At 41.4% G+C, this 19,891-nt stretch overlaps 2 protein-coding genes across 3 annotated transcripts in view; one reads left to right on the top strand and one right to left on the bottom strand.

Annotated features, from left to right (window-relative positions):
- The first annotated feature begins 402 nt into the window (after positions 1 to 402).
- On the top strand, positions 403 to 6,467 carry ccdc181 (coiled-coil domain containing 181). Of its 2 annotated transcripts, XM_086223618.1 has the most exons (7): positions 403 to 601; positions 1,576 to 1,686; positions 2,027 to 2,998; positions 3,135 to 3,281; positions 3,679 to 3,836; positions 4,126 to 4,191; positions 5,942 to 6,467. In XM_086223618.1, exons 1-7 carry the CDS (start codon positions 527 to 529, stop codon positions 6,117 to 6,119), a joined length of 1,707 nt encoding a protein of 568 aa, XP_086079744.1. In that variant the 5' UTR covers positions 403 to 526; the 3' UTR covers positions 6,120 to 6,467. The 2 variants fall into 2 exon arrangements, with proteins under 2 accessions (XP_086079744.1, XP_086079745.1); XM_086223619.1 differs by lacking the exon at positions 5,942 to 6,467 and having other exon boundaries at positions 406 to 601; positions 4,126 to 4,980.
- Positions 5,251 to 19,891, bottom strand: part of p3h2 (prolyl 3-hydroxylase 2) — a 57,383-nt gene continuing 42,742 nt past the window's right edge. Inside the window, exons 4-15 of the mRNA XM_086223617.1 lie at positions 17,154 to 17,285; positions 13,388 to 13,515; positions 11,251 to 11,340; positions 10,867 to 10,907; positions 10,373 to 10,464; positions 10,119 to 10,246; positions 8,991 to 9,086; positions 8,750 to 8,900; positions 8,520 to 8,637; positions 8,364 to 8,439; positions 7,233 to 7,373; positions 5,251 to 6,400 (exon numbers count right to left, since the gene is read on the bottom strand). Coding sequence (XP_086079743.1) covers positions 6,308 to 6,400; positions 7,233 to 7,373; positions 8,364 to 8,439; positions 8,520 to 8,637; positions 8,750 to 8,900; positions 8,991 to 9,086; positions 10,119 to 10,246; positions 10,373 to 10,464; positions 10,867 to 10,907; positions 11,251 to 11,340; positions 13,388 to 13,515; positions 17,154 to 17,285 — 1,286 coding nt within the window. The 3' untranslated portion in view covers positions 5,251 to 6,307. The remainder of the gene's footprint in view (positions 6,401 to 7,232; positions 7,374 to 8,363; positions 8,440 to 8,519; positions 8,638 to 8,749; positions 8,901 to 8,990; positions 9,087 to 10,118; positions 10,247 to 10,372; positions 10,465 to 10,866; positions 10,908 to 11,250; positions 11,341 to 13,387; positions 13,516 to 17,153; positions 17,286 to 19,891) is intronic.

The raw sequence follows: 19,891 nt of genomic DNA, 5'->3' as shown, positions 1-19,891 counted from the left end.
TTTTTCTTGCTACTTGGATGTTTAGTGGAGCACGCGGAAAAAGCAATTAATGTTAATTGAACTGAATTCGGCTTTAACAGTCTAATATTACATTACACATTAACGATAGGATTTATGTTGTTCTGGGACGAATCACGAATTAGCTCATGTAAATTGGTACTATTTGTCCTGGGACAATTACAAATTTTCATGATTGTCTGGAAGTGGAGAAAAACATTGTCTCCTCATTTTATCCTATGCGAAACGAATACACAAGCATTTTTTTTTACATTAACCTTTTTAAATTCACAAGGACACAAATGTCTTTATTCTAGCTTTTTAAACTACAATATGTGTGTTTTCTTCACTGCCTCACAGGGAGATATTATTAGCCTGATTTCCTGTCTACGCATGCGCAAGTAGTAAAGCGTGTTGTAGGTCTCTATGGCGACGGGTCTATTAAACCTTTTAGGGTCGTAGACGGACTAGAGGCAGATTATGTGCACAGGTGCTGCTCAGACAAACATACATTATGTGGGACAGTTAGATGGTGAAATACCTACCAAACAAGCTGTCTGGAAGCGCGTTTTACTGCTTTTATTTCAACAAGAATCTGCTGGTGGTGAGTTTACTAAAAAAAATCTTGCCTCTGCTTTTTAGTCCCTGTCACCAGAATTCTTAATTACTATTGTCCAATTAATCACTATGTCTCTCTGCTTGCGCTTATATCCTTTTTTCAAGGTCACACTTTTAAGAGCTGTAAAAGCTGTCATCTGTTTTGTAACCACTGAAGATAGTTGTGTCAGCAACATGTACCTGGAGCTTTAAAACCAAAAACAGCAACAAACCGTCTCATACTGCATGTGAGGACACGGCTTTAGTTGGAATATACAAAATAACGGCAATATTTTACTACTCACCCCCAAGTAATGATTCCTGTCCAGTTGGTGCAAGTCTCAAGGGTATTTTTTTCCTAATTTCTAGTAAAGGTATCTTGTACATTTTTTTCTTGCAATACAAACAAGATGGTTTTTTTTTTAAATCAGTGAAATAATCTGCCAGTGGAAGGAATGACCATATATAAAGATGAAGATGATGATGATGGGTGATGGGATGGTCCCTGCCTGGTGGGAGCGCTACAGCTTTAGTTCATATAATTGGTGTTACAATAAAACAAAGTTGCTCTGTTGTTTCATCAAATTCCACTCAAATACTAATACTTTCATTTGCTTCCATTTGTTTTATGGTGATGTGTGTGTGTGTGTGTGTGTGTGTGTGTGTGTGTGTGTGTGTGTTTTTAATTATCCAAATTGATAGAACCATATGGGATATCCTGATCCGTGCTTGTATGCCTCTTAAGATCCTTGGTCTCTAGGATACAGCATTTCTGAAGGCCTCTCATCCTCAAAGCATCATGAAATCTTTTGGCTGTCGTCCCAGATTGATAAACTCTGAGACCTGTGTCACTCACCTGGATGTCAAACTGTCTTTGCAACATTCAGCTATTTATATTTGTTTTAGTTACTTCAAAATATGTGTTGTTGTTTTAATTCACCTTTGTCAGTCACAACTCCACTGTCTCTGTTCTTCTCCCAGTGGTTTATTATGAGTGAGGTGGTTTGCACTAAGACCCAGGAGGAGTATGAGGATGACTTTGAAAAAGATCTGGATTGGCTGATCAGTGAGGAAGGCCGGAGCGAGGACCAGGTAGGTGAAGAACACCAAATGGACTGTTTGAAAATCTTTTTTTCCCCCACTTTCTAGTTTTTCCTGCTTCTCTACTGCCTCTTCTCCTATTTTATACTTGCAGTTCTGTTCTAGTTACCTCCCTGGCTCCCTGAACCTGCTCTGTGAAAGTGTGACAGCAGTGTTGAGTTACCAGACCTGGCATGTGTCCCTGTTTGCATGTGAAACCTTCTCTGTTGACTTACGTTGACATGCCGTCATTGTTCCTCTGCCAGATGCAATATTAACGAAAACACTTACACATGCCTGTTGTCACACCAGCACCAGACATAGCTAATAAATGTTGACTGTCCCCCCGCAGGGTCCTGACTACAAGGACATAGAGGCGGTCATTGACAAAGAACTGGAGGAGGACCGGAAACGTCAACGAATGAAGCGGAGGGGGAAAAATTATAAGTCAGTGAAGAGAGACAATAAAGCGGAGGAGATGGAGGAGGATGAGGAGAGATGGCCTTCACCTATGGAACCTCTGGAGTATGACTCAGACAGAGACAGCCCAAATAAGTCCTCACTTATCATCCCACCTCCTCCAGGCATGGATGAACAGACAGAGGAGGAGAAGAAGTACATTATGGAGAAGATCCAACAGGCCAATCGAGAGCTGAGGGACCAGGAAGCTCCAGATATGACCCGGCGCAGGCGGCTGCATTTTAAAGAGACGCTGGTGACGCTGGTGGTGCCTCCATTGCAGTTTGAGAAAGTTAGTGCAACCAACAGTGGAGAGGGGGAAGGACGAACTGAAAGCACAGGTAGAGCAAAAGATGCAGAGGCAGAGATGGAGGTTTCAGGGAAGCTGTCTGAGCTAAAACTTTCACCTCGCCAGGAAAGCAGAGGTGGCTCTGGTTTTAGTAGGACTGAGGGGAGCGGTGATGGAGGAGGTAGAGTCCTTGTGGAAAAAGATGGGAAGTTTGACCTAGTCAGCCTGAAAGAGGTGGAGAGTCAAGGCCTTCTCCCTCCCATAGCAAACAGCTCCAGCCCCCGGGAGCAGAGCATGAGCCTCAGTAAGAGTTCCCGCTTCTCCCCTCGCTCTCGTGCTGGCTCCTCACCCTTCCAGTTTGGTGTTGACTCTCTCAGGGCCCCCAGACCTCCAGCCCAGCCTAGAAGCAGGCCCAGCTCAGCTAGCCACAGCCAAAGAGGCAACCAGGGTAGAGGCACAAAGCGGCGGGTGCAGTCTGCCACCGGGACACCCTGCCAGGCTACCTACACCCTATCCCCTCAGCAGAAAAAGCTGCTGCAGAAGATCCAAGAGAGGAAAGAGAAACTGGCCAGAGAGGTAGGACAGGATGTCGTTGGTTGTAAAGAGGATAAAAATCTACATTTTAAAAATTAAACATCAAATCTACTTCAAGGATTGGGGTTTTTACTTAAATCACTTTTCAAAATCTCTTTTTAAAATGTTTTCCTGTAAGGAGGAGGAGAGGAAGCTGGAGGAAGAGGAGCAGAAGCGGCAGGAGAATGAGCTGGCGTTCAAGGCCTGGCTGATGAGGAAGAGAGAGCAGCTGGAGGAGGAGAAAAGGATCCACCGAGCCCAAGAGATGGAGAGAATGAATTCTAAAGTACGTGCACACCAACACAGATTTTAGTTTTTGTTCTTTGTTTTTTTGTCTAGTCTGTGGAAGATTGGGATGTAACAACATTAATACACACAAACATTGCCAAACATGCAGGCAGCAGGTTTTCCTTGAAAAAAAATTTTTTTTCATTATGAAGAGGCAAGAACCAGCTTTGTAATTCAATTCAGGCTTAAAGCGAAGGCCACATGCTGAATTTAATACATTAACAAAATTGAACTGTACATGAACATTTGTTTGACTACTGAGGTTATTTTCAGAAATGAAAAATTAACAAAAGGGTACTAGTTGTGAAAAGAAAATGAGCTATACAAAAAAAAAAAAAAAATAGAGGGCTCTACAAAAAAAATGGGAACTATTAAATTCAAGTTGTGTCTTGCAGAAGGACCCTAGCGACCCGGAGGAGTCGTTCAGGTTGTGGCTTCAGAGGAAGCAGGAGCAGCAGCAGCGAGAGAAGCAGCTTGTGGAGCTGAAGCGGCAAGAGGAGGACGTCGGTTATTTGTCACGCAGTCGCGAAGAGTGTGAACGTGCCTTCAAACTGTGAGAGCAAAAAAACATTTCTTTTCCTGTGGTTAAAAAAACCTAGCAATAGGGTATTGTAATGCCACATTTCTTATTGCACAGAAAGGGTTATGTTATTTTGCACACACGCGCATGCCCGCCCGCGCACACCAAGCTGTGAGTCATTTTTATGGGCTGGTTCAAATCCCAGTGGATGTAACATCAGTTTGGAGTTTTTGATCAAAGTAATAATGGACTTAAATCACTCCCAGAAGTGTCTCAGCTTTCTTTATGATATTGGAATTTAAATGGCTCCGTCCTTCCTCAGGTGGCTAACGCGGAAGCGAGCAGAGAAACGAGTGGAGCAGCGAGCGGCTCGAGAACGTTCTCGCAGGTTGGTTCTGGAGGAACGGCGAGCACGACGCATGAGGGACCTGATGTGTGCAGTCAATGAAACCAAACCCTTCAGATTCACTGATCAGCTGGTGTACCACTTCTGAAGACACACAAACGGGACCCTCAAATAGACCTTTTATACCACAAATCTCATCACACATTCACCGACATACAACAAATGGCCTATGTATAATATAAACGATTGTATTCTGTGTTCAGTTCTCACTTCTGTTATTTATTCTTATTCTTAGCTGAAGCACATTTCTCCTATGTTTACCGCAGTGACCTCTGAACATACATGTATAAATACTTCAACAGGTGTGAGGAAACTTTTTTCATTTTATTATATTTTGTGTTGTAGCAGATGCACTTTAAGTAAAACTGCAATGCTGTGGAGCTTAAATACAAAAGCATTGTGTATTACTTTAAAAAGCCAGAGTGGGGTTCCACATGTACAGTAAATGATACAACGGGTTACCTCAACTGATGTAACTATGACAGAACTGAATATAAGAGACAGCACACAACTGTTATGTTATGTGATATTAAATGAATGAATACAAATAAACCATAAATGTAGATATTGAACGTTATGTCTTTAATTTATAGGCATGAACACATACATTATTTGTGCTACAGCATTTCATCATTAAATATCAGTGAACACAAAAGTGGCCAACCTCACCTAACGACAGGATTAATTCTCTGGTTAGCAGTTTGAATCTGTGTAGAATAACAAACTTTTAATATTTGTCTCCATTTGGATTTACAGTGCACGACTCTGTCTATCATCTGTGTCTTCAACAATGTTATCATGTAATAAAAGACTGTAAAAATATGTATTCCTTGAAACAGGAATGATCCACATCTTTTATGAAAAAAAGCTTTTCATATCAAATGCTGACAGTTGCAATAGCAGCTGTCGATTTTATATATATATATATATATATACATATATATATATATATATATATACACATACATATATACACATATATACATACATATATACACATATATATACATATATATACACATATATACGTATATATACACACATACACATATATACACACATATACATATATATACATACATATACATATATATACATATATACATACATATATATACATATATACATACATATATATACATACATATATATACACATATACATACATATATATATATACACACATATACATACATATATATATACACACACACACATATATATATATACATACATACATACATACACACACACAACAACAACAACAACACATAAATAAAAGTAAAATATAAACACATACACACACAAAGTATGTCATGTCGTGAACATGAACCCAGTATTCTCTTCTGTGTGCCCAGACAGGAGGGGAGTTATTTATCACAACAATAACAACAACAACAACAACAATACCATGAGGAAAATATAGTGACAGAAGACATTTTCAGTTTCAGACTTGACACACAGTTGACAGAGTGCATGATTATTAAATATTCAGCATTTTAAACACATCTCTTTCGTTGAAATAGTGCTATTTGAAAATCAGAAAAACAGTGCACTGTCTACTTTGGTGACAATTATTACTGGCACAGAAACGACCTCCCCCTCCCTCGACCTCCCCCCTCCCCGTTGCGGACTAGAAATGTATTAAGTACCATGTTATCTTGAACTACTGACCACTGAAACTTAAGTACTTTTTAAAGTATTTTACATAGTGTTTTTTTGTTTTTTTCAGTACAAACCATGAGAAGCAGCACAGCCTTAAGCAGATGCTCTTCTTCTCTTTGGCATCTTCACAGTTCAGTGAGATGGTGAGTCAGGTGAGTCTCAGCCCCTTCACCCCAGTAAATTCGCGGGAAGAAGTATTATTCTTAACTAACATTTGTCACTGGGAAAAGAAAAGAAAAAAATAACAACAAATGTAAACTCAAGTCATGACACGTAGAAAAACATACAACAATACTACTGACAACACAAAAATGACAACATTATTAATCTTGCACCTCAAAAAGTACAAAAATAGAAATGTTCTGATTCAAATGTCATTCAATAAATAATGAAAATATATAGAGGGGGAATGGGTGGAGTTGTTTATGGGTGTCTACAGTTCATCTTTAGGGTTGATGTTGAGGCCCTGACCCCACACAGACTGAGTGTCCAGGGCCTGGATCACCTCGTCTGCCTGTAGTCTCTCCTGGGAAAAAAAGAAATAAATGAAAGAAAATGAGACGAGTGACTGGTGAAAGGAATAAGCAGCGCACGAGAAGTCCTTATCAGGAACTAAGAGCTCGTTCACAGCTAGCGATGGGCTAATGTGCTTCCACAATAAACAAACTCTGCTGTGGAGAGTGTTTAAGCACATGTCCACATTGATTAATTAAAGCAATTCAATTATGTCATTTTATCAGTTAAAAAGATGACCACTGATTCTCTTGAACTGACACGAGATGGATCTATGAAATTGCTGGAAAAAAGACGTACTTTTAGTGTTTATTGGATTAGAATTTCACCTTATTTCCATACAAAGAAATTGAGCACCAATGTTTGATGTCATGTCAGTGACAGTAAATACAATATAAGAACATATTGTATTCAGTAAAACATACCTTTTTACAACATGCATTTGATCTAAAACTGAAATAAAAATTAGGTAACTTTTACTCTGAAATTTTCAAAAATGTGATTAGCACTGTGAAAGGGTCTATTTTCACCTATTAACCCCAATCTTTTCCTGAACCTAGCCAAGGAGAAACTAAACACTGTGACAGAAAATATCAAATCATCAAAAAAACAAGTGAACAATAATGAAATTTAAGAAAAGAAAAGAAAAGAGTGGATCGGCGAAACAAAAAAAAAAAAAAAACACCTATAACATGCATTTGTTGCAGGAGTCCAGGTCTCTGTGTGCATGACCTGTTCATCCAACACATGCTGCTCCCGAAGGAACTCGGTCACATGACTTTCTAAATAAATGATGTGACCTCAGCAAAAAAGACGTTTGATTTAAAACTTTAAAAGCAGTGTACCAGTTCTCTGAAGAGGGGGTCCAGGGTGAACCACAGAGCCACGGCACACCTCTGCCCGTTGGTGACGGCCTTCACCCCGTGAGGATTCTCCCCACCGGAGGAAAATCCCACCATCCTTCCACACTTGGGTTTTACTGATGCCTGGAGAGGATTGAGCAGGAGCAGAGGTGAGGTCACAATGATCTGATCTGTCAAGCTACCTAACCTCATTGTTACACCGGAAGTTTGTGTCTTGATCATTGTTGGCAGGATATTAAGACCCTTAATATTTCCCCCCCTAAAGTGTGAAAGGGAAATCAGAAGAAACATGTAGTCACTGTGGTTAATTTATTAAAAAAAAACAGCATACGCAATCACGTACTAATTTATTAGGAATATTTAGATAAAAGTAATCATTGGGAGAAGAAGCACACAGTTCCTCCACTCATGAAACAGTTGAATTACCCTTATTAATTAGTATTCTGGTAAAAAAAAACAAAAACAACAACATTCCGCTTATGCAGAGGAGTGTGTCATATTGAGTAGAGGTTCAACTTGAACTATTGACCTCTAAAGCTCTCACTGTGTAATACAAAAGTACTTCATTTTCATCAGTTTTACCACGTTTACTGTGAAAACTCTTTGTATGCAAAGTAACTGACAGGTTCAGATAAATGTAGTGAAGTGAAAGTATATAATCTCCTAAAATAGCAAGTCCAGATACCTCGACATTATGCACAACTAGAGAACTTCAGTAAAAACTACTGCGTTACTTTCCACCTCTGCCATAAATCCAGTAAAATAATACTGCCCTGCAATAAAACATGAGGATTATATTGTTTCTTTTTTCTCTTTAAATGTGTCTGAAGTGGTGATTTATTTAAATGAGTCAGTATCGCAAATTAAAGCCTCTAAAAAGGACCATTAAGACATATGAACACCTCTCTGACAGAAAGCAGAACATTACAATCCTCATGAAGGAAGTATTTACTGCAGGGCTGTACCATATTTGCTTTATCCAGATGACACGTTGGCAAGTGTGTATGTGTATGTGTGTGTGCGTGTGTGTAGAGTGTGATGTTTGGCCTCCCCTCAGTAACCCTGACACAACTCTTCGGTTCCGAAGTAAAAATCTCAGGAGAACCATTTTACCGTTACTGTTTTGGCATCCATTTCTGTGAATATAAACTCGCCACCATCAAAGTCTCCGTTTAGGTACAACAGTGCACTGTGAAAACAAAAGAAAAGTAAAGGTGACATCAGGTTGAATAAGAAATGGAGGGATGTGTCAGGATGGTTGCATCACACCTGTAGTCTCTGTAAGTGTACGCTGGAGGTTCCTTCCAGCACTCGTTAGCCTCGGGGTCCAGCAGACAGTTGTCGGCGTGGATGGGATGGCTCAGGTCGTTCCTGTGGTCTTGCTGGCCTGTGAACCAATGAAATACACATTTCTGCATCTTATTAATCTATTGTCCTTTTGGGGTTTATTATTTTGTGAACTCATGAGTTGATAACTCAAAGTGGAGTGTGTGAGTGACCTGTGATGGCTGTCCGACACACCAGGTGAGTGTAGGAGAAGTGTAAAGTGGAGTTGAGCAGGAAGTAGGACTCGATGATGCGTCTGGCTCGCTCGCTGATGTCATAAAAGAGACGAGCGCTTCTCATGGGCACTCTGCCCTCGTAGCCGTACTATGGAAAGGACAAAAGTAATCGAGGAATTGAAGACAGATACTGTAAAATGGTAATACTTTGATTTGGGTAAATTAGTTTCGGTTGTACCTGCAGGGTTTTGAGTACAGTGGCTCCTTCAAATTTCTCATTAGGGGTGTGAGGCGACATCCTCCCTCTATAACCGTCTCCTGCCAGGGTGACAGCCTGAAGAACAAGAATTGTCAGCTTCAAATGCCGGTTTGAATGTCAGCTGAAGTCCGCCGTTTGACGTTCTGTCCAACGATTACACAAGATCCCTGATTTAGCACCAAACATTTTTCTAAGAAGTGATGGGAACATACTCGATCCAGAGGAAGTATGGGCCACAATTCTGCATCTGATGCACTCTACTTCCATAAATGCCGATGTTTCCTTAGTGACATTGAAGTGACATCATTCAAAGTCCAGACTATAAATCCTAACGTCGCTCCTCTATCCGACCCCATCGGTTCTGATGGTTTTTGCCAAAGCTAAATAACTTCTGGAATCTCATATTTGATTACAAATATCAAAAGTCTTTAATCCAACTATCACACCAGTCTTTGCTGTCTTTGGCTTCTGTAATACTTCAGACTTCTATCAATAAATTTGAGGGGAGCCAGCCCTGTGTTCCAGGAGTCTGTCATCAACTCACAAATATACATCATATTTTCATGAAAATACAGAAAGCACTTTTTAGCAGCTTGCCTTACTGTGGAGGGACACTGTATTAGCTATTCATATAGATTCTTTATACCTTATTTCTCTTTCTCATTCCTTGCCTGCTTGTCTTTTTCTTTTCCTTCATCCCTCTCCTTCTCTATCTGTCTCTATCTCTTTCTTGCGCCCACACAGAACCTGCTCGACGAGGCTGCTGTCGTAGAGTTGCCGAATTACAGGGCCTCTTCCTACTAAATTAGTTTAAAATGTCTGATCTATTTGTTAAAAGTCTTGAGATAGATTTAATTGTGATTAGCTGCTATATAAATAAAACTGACAAGACCTGTCAGGGTGGGGTTGGACTTCAAAGAGAGAGAAAAAAACAAAAAGACAAATACAGAAATATTTCCACTACTTAGTTCATTGTTTATTTCTCAAATTGTTTCCAGGTCATTATTAACTTTTGTATACTGCAGGATTTCCACTGGTTCTTCATTAAAAGGAAAGAAAATTATCCCTTGACTAATTCTGTTAATTCATGTCATGCAATGTCCTTACATGTGCCAGGTGTCTGAGGTCAGAGCACTCCTCCTCAGATATAACACGATCCAGCAGCACCCGCTGGGTCCCGTTCAAGGCCACGGAGTTCTGCACCAGCTGCACACCGTCGTACAGCAAGGGACCACCTACACGGATCACAGAGCGGCGTTTAAAAGATGTTATTTCAACGGCGGTGGTGAGAAAACATTTATCTGAGCTGATTTTCTCTTTACAGTTTAACCCCTTCTGGACCGCAACTAATGACAATTCACCTTCTCTGAGTTGCTGTGAAGAAGTTACCATGACGTTCTTCTTCTCTGAGATGGGAACGTACTCCATCCAGCCATCTGTACCGGAGGGAATCCTGCGAGGACACGAAGATTCACTATCGCGTCGTGTATACAAGTAGCGGACATTTAATTCAATGTTTGTCAGACATTTTTTTCTAAGGTTATCTTTAATAGAATCTAAGATTTTATGTAGCAATATGAGAGTTAGTCAGACTCATTTACATTTTTACACTTTTAGCACTTCAGGGCAATGGTAAGATTAAAAATTACAGTGCCTCACTCATTCTGACATGAATAAATTGGACCAATGACATTTGATCAAATGTTTGTGGTGATTTAAACTACTACTTAATGGACCGAATAGTTAAAACACTGACTTTAAAACAATTTGAGGCTTTTCATGGGCCTGAGGACAAGCAAATTAATCTACTTCCACTGATGAGAAGACATTTGTACTGTTTTGGTCACTTCCTTACCTGTGTGAGTTGTCTCTCCCACCTGAGCTGCTCCAGTAGTTCTGCAATAAAATGGATACATGAACATTTTCAACTCAAATACATTCATACCCAGATGTTTTTAACACACCAGACCACCACTGCGACTGATCTGACTGATGCAGTTTGCAAAATAAAAAAATAAAGAATGTCATATCCCACTACAACCAGCAGGTGTCACTGCTGGCTGAGAGGACAAATGGTGCTTGAAACCAGTTTCACTGCTCCGAATCAGCGGATAGCAGATGCACCTTGTTTACCTTCCTAGCAAAGAAATTACTCAGAACCTGTAAAATACATGAACTCTTTTCACCTCTTAGTACTTGCAGTAGAGGGAAAGCAACTGTGATAATGTTGTTAACTCACTCCTTCTGTGAAATCTACACCCATAGTTTTACTGCCAATCAGAAGCAGGTCAAGTTCTTGTTTGTGCCTCCTCAGGTACCACGCAGCTTCCTGTGTAACACACACACACACACACACACACACACACACACACACACACACACACACACACACACACACACACACACACACACACAGGAGCAAAATTACTATGGAAAAACAGGAAATAAATAGAATCATCGATGAAGACTGCTTGCATGTTCTTACACGGATTTGAGCAAAGAGAATTCATTGCAACTGTAAAGATTTTAAAAACCATTCCATTTTATTTAAGAACTGAAAGCCTTTCATGAGCTCTTTTGAACAAACTTTGCATGTCACAGCCACAAAAATAAACATATTAATAGTTTAATATTAGTCTCCCCAAGTCCCAGAGTTCAAATTGACTCATTCGGCTCTCAGATAAAAAGGAAACCAGAATTAGATTTTCTTTCCTTCCCTCGAGTATGATGGGTGGGTTCTTTCTTCTTATCTCCTCTGGGACAGTTCACTACTGTTTCAAGCTGCGCTGGCTTTACATAAAAGTGGATTGTTACAGAAAGAGAAAGACAAAGTGTGTTAACTTTTAGACTTCAAAGTTAATCTCTTCTGTAGTGTGACGGGACGATAATATTAAATAGTTTGACAAAATTCAGGAGCATACTCCATGTTTTGTGGGAGTAGGGGTATAAGATGACATGCCAGTCCTGTTTTTGGTATTTCTGTATGTGTGTGTGTGTTCGACAGCGATTCATGGTTGGGGCACTCAGAGTAATGCTGATGAAATTTGAGCAACCAGTAGCTATTTCTTTTCCAGCACCCTTAATACAAACGGCCCCCAAATTGTTCCACAGACTTCTGTGGGTACTCTGACATGACAGTCCTCCGCCTCCTCCACCTCCTCCTCCTCTACAGTTCCTGAAAGGCTGGATTCTTTGGCAGGGAGGTAGACCAGGCCTGGCACTAAGATCTAGGGCCCTGAAATTGAGCTCCCTGAGGCTTGGGGGGTGGGGGTGGGGGGGGGGGCAGAGAGAGAGAGAGAGAGAGAAAGAGAGAGAGAGAAAGAGCCCAGAGAGGAGAAGCAATCTCTGAGCAAATGACTGTACTGTAAACTGATGGGGCTGGAAGGACTTGAGGTTTAGAAAAATGTAAGCTATGAGTTTAAAAAAAACACACGCAGGAGCTACAACACTCCAGCTCTCAGTTTCTGGTTCTCTTAGACACACATACGCGATGTTAACCACACACTTAGACATTCACACAGTCCTGCTGCTGCTCACTCTAATGAGTAGCAGGCTTTCTAGGAAAAGGAGGTTGTGGAATTGGGACTTGAACAAGGCACCGCTTGACTGGTCAAAGCAGCTGATCGGAGCTCAGGCAGTGAAATGGCTGATAAGAAACCAAGTTGAATTTTCTCTTCACATTTGTTATCTACTCATGTTCATTAATGGGAAAGAACATAATAATTCTCCAGCCCAGAAGATGAAAGATGTTGTCAAACACACTGACGTCGCAAAATTTACTTAATCCTTCCATCTGGAGGGAGAACATTTAGTACGAGCGAAAAGCAAGTTTAAAGAGGAAACTCCAGCCAGACAGCGAGTCGCAAGTTCATCCAAAAAATACAGGGAATGGCCGGCTGCCTGCCTCCTGTCTTCTCCTTCTTCCTAAAATCCACACTTTTCCTCTCCCATCTCTCTTGCTCTAAATGTCCTCTTTCCTTCGCTCACCTCTTCTACAGCTAACACTGCTTTTATCACCGTACTCATTGTCTTTCAAAACCTTGAGCCAGACCTCTGGCACGAGACCATCTGCTGATATTAATCTAGTTTGAGTCCATTAGCTAGTAGGGAGGGACTGCATGATAAAGACCCAATGCATGTCATATTTCTGCAGATTGTTTACATTTTTTGTTTTAATACTGCACAAAACCGGACCTGTTTGTCTTAATCTCCTGTAAACGCCCCTCTACTTAGATTGTTTGTTGATTTTTATTGACTTGTACATATAAATCACAATCTGTTTCATCCATTCACAGAAACGGACACCTTGTGTGTTTTATTGTATCTCTACCTCTCGGCTTCCAAACTACCTCTACCATTGCGGAGTGGATTCTGACCTCTCGTGGTGCCCCAGTGTGTCCCAGCACCTCACTGTAGTAATCCACGTTATCTGTCACGAACTCCTCTCCCTCGTGGAATAAAAGGTATGTCAGAGCACACTGCAGCGCCTCCTCCAGCCTGTCCACTGGGGGGGGGGGGGGGAGAGAGAGAGAGAGAGAGAGAGAGAGAGAGAGAGAGAGAGAGAGAGAGAGAGAGAGAGAGTTAAGGTTTTTTTCTATTGGTTTACATATGAACACAGTTTGGGATCTGGAAGCAAAAACAAACAAACACACACACACACACACACACACACACACACACACACACACACACACTCTCAGCATAAGAATTGTCATTTTCTATTAAGGATCCACATGATCAACAAGTGTGTCTAGAAATCTGTCAACGTCAGATGTATACCTGTGCAGTCCTCCTACTCCACACCACCTGCTCCACACCTCCTGCTCCACACCTCCTGCTCCACACCTCCTGCTCCATACCTCCTGCTCCACACCTCCTGCTCCACACCTCCTGCTCCATACCTCCTGCTCCACACCTCCTGCTCCACACCTCCTACTGCACACCTCCTGCTCCACACCTCCTACTCCACACCACCTGCTCCACACCTCCTGCTCCACACCTACTGCTCCACACCTCCTGCTCCACACCTCCTGCTCCATACCTCCTGCTCCACACCTCCTGCTCCACACCTCCTACTCCACACCTCCTGCTCCGCAGCACACTCACAAACACATTCTTGACTAGCTTGTAAAGGTGCGGGGTTAACCAAAGACTTCCTGTCTTGGCTGAAGCCAAGAGACAGTTCATCTGCTGCTGTCAGCTGTGTGTTCCACAGGTCAATTAAGAGCCTGGAGATTTGAGCTCAGTCAAATAGAAAAATGTCATTGAGTATTTATATCAAAAACTTAAGCTGCTCCAGCACAATGAGAGGTTGCTGAGTGATGGCAAACGTCCACTGCGGCAGCGTGGTGTGGAGCCACGGAGGAGCGTAACACAGACCACAGGGCCGCTGGGTGGAGGAGCGCAGCCAGATGACTGACTAGAGGAGGCGAGCGGTAGCCGCCGTTCTCCTACAGATGCTCAGCATGCAGCTCACGCATAATGTTGCTTTTCCTCTACACGACATGATGCTTGCAGGCGAATTCTAAGTGACACGCAGTCTGACTTTAAAACATTCATCACGTCTGTTACATCAGATGTTCGTATTGAATTTGAATGTGTTTGTTGATTGTGATTATTTTAATGCTGTCTTTTCTCAACAGCAGGTCACATCAACAAATATATCTGCTGGATCGTTACACTGAAGTCATCCAACTGTTTCTGTTTAGAAAGAGAGACTGTGGAGATGAAAGTAGAAGATTTTATCCAAAATTAAGACATTTTCGGGGGGTGTATTTAGATTCAAGTGTGTCACAATACATCTTAACTGTTTTTGTGCTATTCAGTGCCTCTGTGACATCATCATATTCAGGTCACTAAGGTAGAATCATCAGGGTCAACAATTAGTGTTGTAATAATGCAGGTAGAAAAGCAGTGTTTTCTAAAATGTTTGATTCAAGTGCAGCAACAAACATTGCAAAAAAAGAAAAAAAAGGAGCAGAGTAAAAAAATGGCGCCGCTTTCTTTAGCACCATGTCTCTCTCAGTCCTGTGTTTACAACTGTCAAGTTGGAGAAACACGCTAAGTATTAACTTCAATAATGGCACAGCTGCAATTGAACATGTGGTCCAAAACACACATCTCTGTTAGTTCGCACACATCACTCCCGGGCCACTCCGACTTGGACCCCCAATAACAGGAATATTAATTTCTCATGTTCTATCAAAAGCAGCTACAGGATATTAAGGGTTGTTCCCTCCTTCCCTCCTGTCCTTTCAGCTGGAGGACACACTTCAAGCAGAGAAACCTGGCAGAGATGTGGTGTTGACACCACTCTGGCCTACCAGACTGTTGCTTTGAACATGCACAAATGTCTTCTGTTACAAATGGGAAATGTAAAGAGGGAGTTGTGTTTGCATCATGGTTGGAAGAGGACCAGTTCTTACAGAAGGCAGCTGTGTCTAGAGGCTAAGTATCAAATATTTACAGTTTGACTTGCAGAGCTGCCCTCCCACCTCCGTCCAGCTGGCTTGGGAGCATTAATATCTCCTTTATTAAAATCTTTACTGGCACCAGTGAGGTAATCTAGGTGCTTTACTGAACTTGTCTTGAGAGTACCAAGCTGGTAAAGGAATCTCCCTAACATTTTTTTTTTTAATGTCGGAGTCTCCATCAATCGATGGTGAACACTGGATTCTGATTCCTTTTTCCTGGAAGGAGGGAAAACCATCTTGAGGGGAATCCTGTCTGGAGCACGTGGACTAAACATGGAACGTAGGGCCGGGTACCAACTAGGACCCATCGCTATACTATATCATACGATAAATACTGCAATTCTCTACATACTGTAATTTACAGAAAATTTCAAAATAGCCCTGAAAAACACAACTAACTGTGCAGCACCTGGGTCGTCTAATACAGCTGCCATAACATACATGTGTGAGTCACAATACTGATACAATACTGGTTCTAGGGGCTGGAATATCGCTAAAATATTATGATATATTGCTGTAGAGATCATAAGGCCCCGATGGAACGTGGAGCATCCCTGTAAAGAACTTTAATGTGAGCCAAGACGCCACTTGGACACGGCTCACGGTCTACTCCTACCATATCTGCTGTATGCGTGTCTGCTGCGAGTGTCACAACCGACCTGGTGTGAACTCTCTGCTCTCGATTATGAAGTTGTAACCCATAAATTTTGCTGTTGTGCGTTTTTTCTTGCGCAAGTGTAGTAACCATCCAGTGAGTCATTGACACACACACACACACACACACACACACACACACACACACACACACACACACAGACACACACATAGCCATCAGCAGCTGCTTTGAGTGTTTTCGCAGACCCCATGAGCCTCTTACTTTTATTAGAGCCACATGCGAACGGCTCATTAAGTATAATCTGGTGATGTCACAACTATTCACCATACTGTCTCTCCCAACTATGCTTTACTGTTGTGCCAGCACACTTGTCATGAGGCGCTTTTTACTGCTTCATCAACAGCAGAAGACACACAAGGACACACGCAGACATGAGGACACACTCACACTGGTAGTGTGTGTTTTATGTCTGTGACCATGTGCAAAATGCCCGATTAATAACAAAATAGTAAAGGTATAATGAAGGTTGAGTTTGAAGGTGAATGTGGTCCGATCCATAAGTTCTCAGTAGTCATTACTGCATTACTATACAAGTAGCGAATACTCCCGGGGTCAGAGCATCAACACGCTGATCCCGTTGCGATATGTTCCCTAGTTGATATTATTATTTAGTTTAACCGAGTGTGAAACTGCACACAGGGTGCGGTTCTCTGGTGATCATTTCAGTTTGTCTACAGCTTGTTGTGCAAGTGACTGTGAGTTCAAGTGTGTGTGTGTGTGTGTGTGTGTGTGTGTGTGTGTGTGTGTGTGTGTGTGTGTGTGTGTGTGTATGTGTGACTTACAGTATGGGTGTTTCCATCTTTGTCAACCATAATTACACATATGATCGTCAGAGAGATATCAGACTTGAGGACAAAAAAAAACAGAGTACTCAAAAAGAAAAAAGTAAAGGAATGACCCAACAGGTTGAAAAAGAAATGCAGTCATTAATCCACATCTTAAAATGTGTGTTTAGCTTTTTTTTAAGACTGTTAATGACCCTGAACAACTCACCCTGGAAGTAAGCGAACTGGAGGTAGTCGTAGTGCAGAGGCAGGTAGTTCTCCATGGGGGAGAGGCGGCCTGGACGGGTGGCCAGGTCTCTAACACACTCGTGTTCACAGTGCAGCACCTGAGTGAAGTGATCTGAAACACAAAGTTGCCAAACCAATGTTTAGGTCATAAATATGAGATGCTGTGTTTGAGATTTAGCATCTCGTACAAACTCAACGGCCACTTTATTAGGTACGTAGCTGCCATGGGATCCAGCTGCCATAAACTGTCTCTGTTGTGTTTTGATTGAAAATGTGTCAAAGTTTTAATTGAACAACTTTTGGGTTTACAGTTTGCATATCAAGTTGAAATAAACTATATTATATTCAGAGGTGTTTCTAATATTATGGGCACCCCATTTATTCCTCTAATACACTCTACCATTAAATAGAATTATCTTTCTGACTACAAAAAACACTAACTTAATAGTTGAAACTGATTTTACAGGTTAATTATAATTAACCTGTAAAATGTGGCCAGTGAGTGTATTTGATCTACTGTAATTTGCTCAGCAAGTTAGTGACAAGTGTAAGTATTGCATCATCAATATATAATACAAGTGAGGTAAAAACTTTATTTTAGCCTGTTAATCCTAGACTAAATGCTGCCTTACATCAACTCAAACATCTGAAAGGCTCCATGTGATATTATTGTGAAGCTCAAAAGAGTTATGAAGGTTCCATCCATCCATTTTCTTTCACTTATTCCTGTTAAGGGTCACAGGGGGGCTGGAGCCTATCCCAGCAGCCTTCAGGTGAGAGGCGGGGTTCACCCTGGACAGGTCGCCAGTCCATCACAGGACCAACACATAGAGACAGACAACCATTCACACTCACAGTCACACCTACGGTCAATTTAGAGTATCAATCAGCCTCGTCCCCTCTTGATGTCTTTGGACTGTGGGAGGAAGCTGGAGAACCAGAGAGAACCCACGCAGGAACAGGGAGAACATGCAGACTCCACACAGAAAGATCCTGTGCCCAGGCTGGGACTCAAACCCAAATCTTGCTGTGAGGCCACAGTGCTGACCACTGCACCACCGTGCCGCCATTATGAAGGTTAACATACGAATATTCTGTTATAAACTACTTTAACCACACATGTTCAGAAATGTTGGCTGTTGCAAGCAATAGTTAGGAAAAAAAAGAACATGTCCCTCGATGATTCAATACATATGTCAAATGATAAATGATAATTTTACTAATTTTAAAATCCATAAACTCCAAACCAGAAGCCTACATTTACTTTTATGATCACTCTGCTGGGCTCATTGATCAGTCAACACAATCTGTTTCTAATTTATAGCAACAACTCAGCAGAGCCACTGTCACAGTATTGCCTCACACTCTCAGCTGTCAACTCTGCTGAGATCACCCGGCTGATGTCACTTAAAGCTTAAAAACGCATTCTGATTTTTGCCCATTGAAGAACAAGACAGAATAATTAATCACTTGTTAGCATGTCAATTACTCCAAAGGCGCCTTATCCTCAGCTCTGACGCAAGCCAGAGTCGTTTGCTTTGACTACAGCTGAACGTGTTTGGCGTGGAGGTGTGTGACACACTTGAAGATAGGAAGTGGAAAACAGATTGAAAAGAGACATCGTGGATGACAGAAACTCAAAGATGAGATGTCCCTGCTGCATTGCGAGGCTCAGGTCAGTAGTCCAACACCAACAATAACACAAGCTTGTATAAAACAGATGCCCATCATGGAAATTGTGCAGAGCTTCAGTGGGGGTTCATGTCTATCATTTTTGGGGGTCTGTTCAACATTCTTTTGGAAAAACAAATAAAATCACAACTGGATTTAGGCTGATGAACTGTATCTAATCACACACAGCCAGTTCAACATCATGTCATTTCCTGTTGAAGCAGGTCAGAGTTGGTCCCTCTTCAACAGAACAGCACTGGCATGTCTTTGTTGTTCCTCAGGTGATAAAACAACTAAGTATCACTTCCTTATGTTGATTCCAGCATGTCCAGGCCAGCAGACTGGAACATGAGAGTGTGTGTGTGTAGGTGTGTGTGTGTGTGTGTGTGTGTGTGTGTGTGTGTGTGTGTGTGTGTGTGTGTGTGTGTGTGTGTGTGACTGAGGTCACTCTTGAGCAGCTGCAGTGTTAATTCTTTCACTCTTAGACAGCAGAGTTGAGCTCTGCTCAGTTTCTTCAAGAGTCTCTGAGGAGCTGAGGCCTAAATTGTGTCCAGAATCATGAAGGACTAGATTTTTTAAATTAGATGCTAAAGTTTGACAAAAGAAATTTGATGAAATCCTTTCAACTTTCATAAGAGATTGTATTACTTTCAAAATACATAAAATAGATGTCGAACACAAATAAACATTATCGTCTCCTCTGCAGTGGTGCTACGGAAAATAATCTTGATTAGAAGTAAAATAAAGTCTGCCAAAATCTAATTAGCAGTCTTTGCAGTGTTTATGGAAGCAGGCCACACATACTTGAGTCAAAGCATATGGGTTAGTCAGCAGTTAAGCTGCGACTACTGCATAGAGTCCACTTCTGAAGTATAACTACTTCATTATGACCTGGTGTAAATGTTTTCTTATGAACGATGCACACATGCTCAATTGCTACAAGCATGTTAAATTTTGCACATGGAACAAATAAGACTAAATAATACTATGTATGACAAAACCTAGAAGATGAAATGACACTTGATGAAAGCCAGTGGCCGCAAGCCT

The sequence above is a fragment of the Aulostomus chinensis genome, chromosome 14, assembly GCF_037954235.1.
Source record: "Aulostomus chinensis isolate RoL2024-O1b breed Wild chromosome 14, RoL_Achi_v1.0, whole genome shotgun sequence".
Lineage (NCBI taxonomy): Eukaryota > Metazoa > Chordata > Actinopteri > Syngnathiformes > Aulostomidae > Aulostomus > Aulostomus chinensis.
The sequence above is the reverse complement of the archived record's forward strand: the minus strand, read 5'-3'. Positions and strand labels throughout refer to the sequence as shown.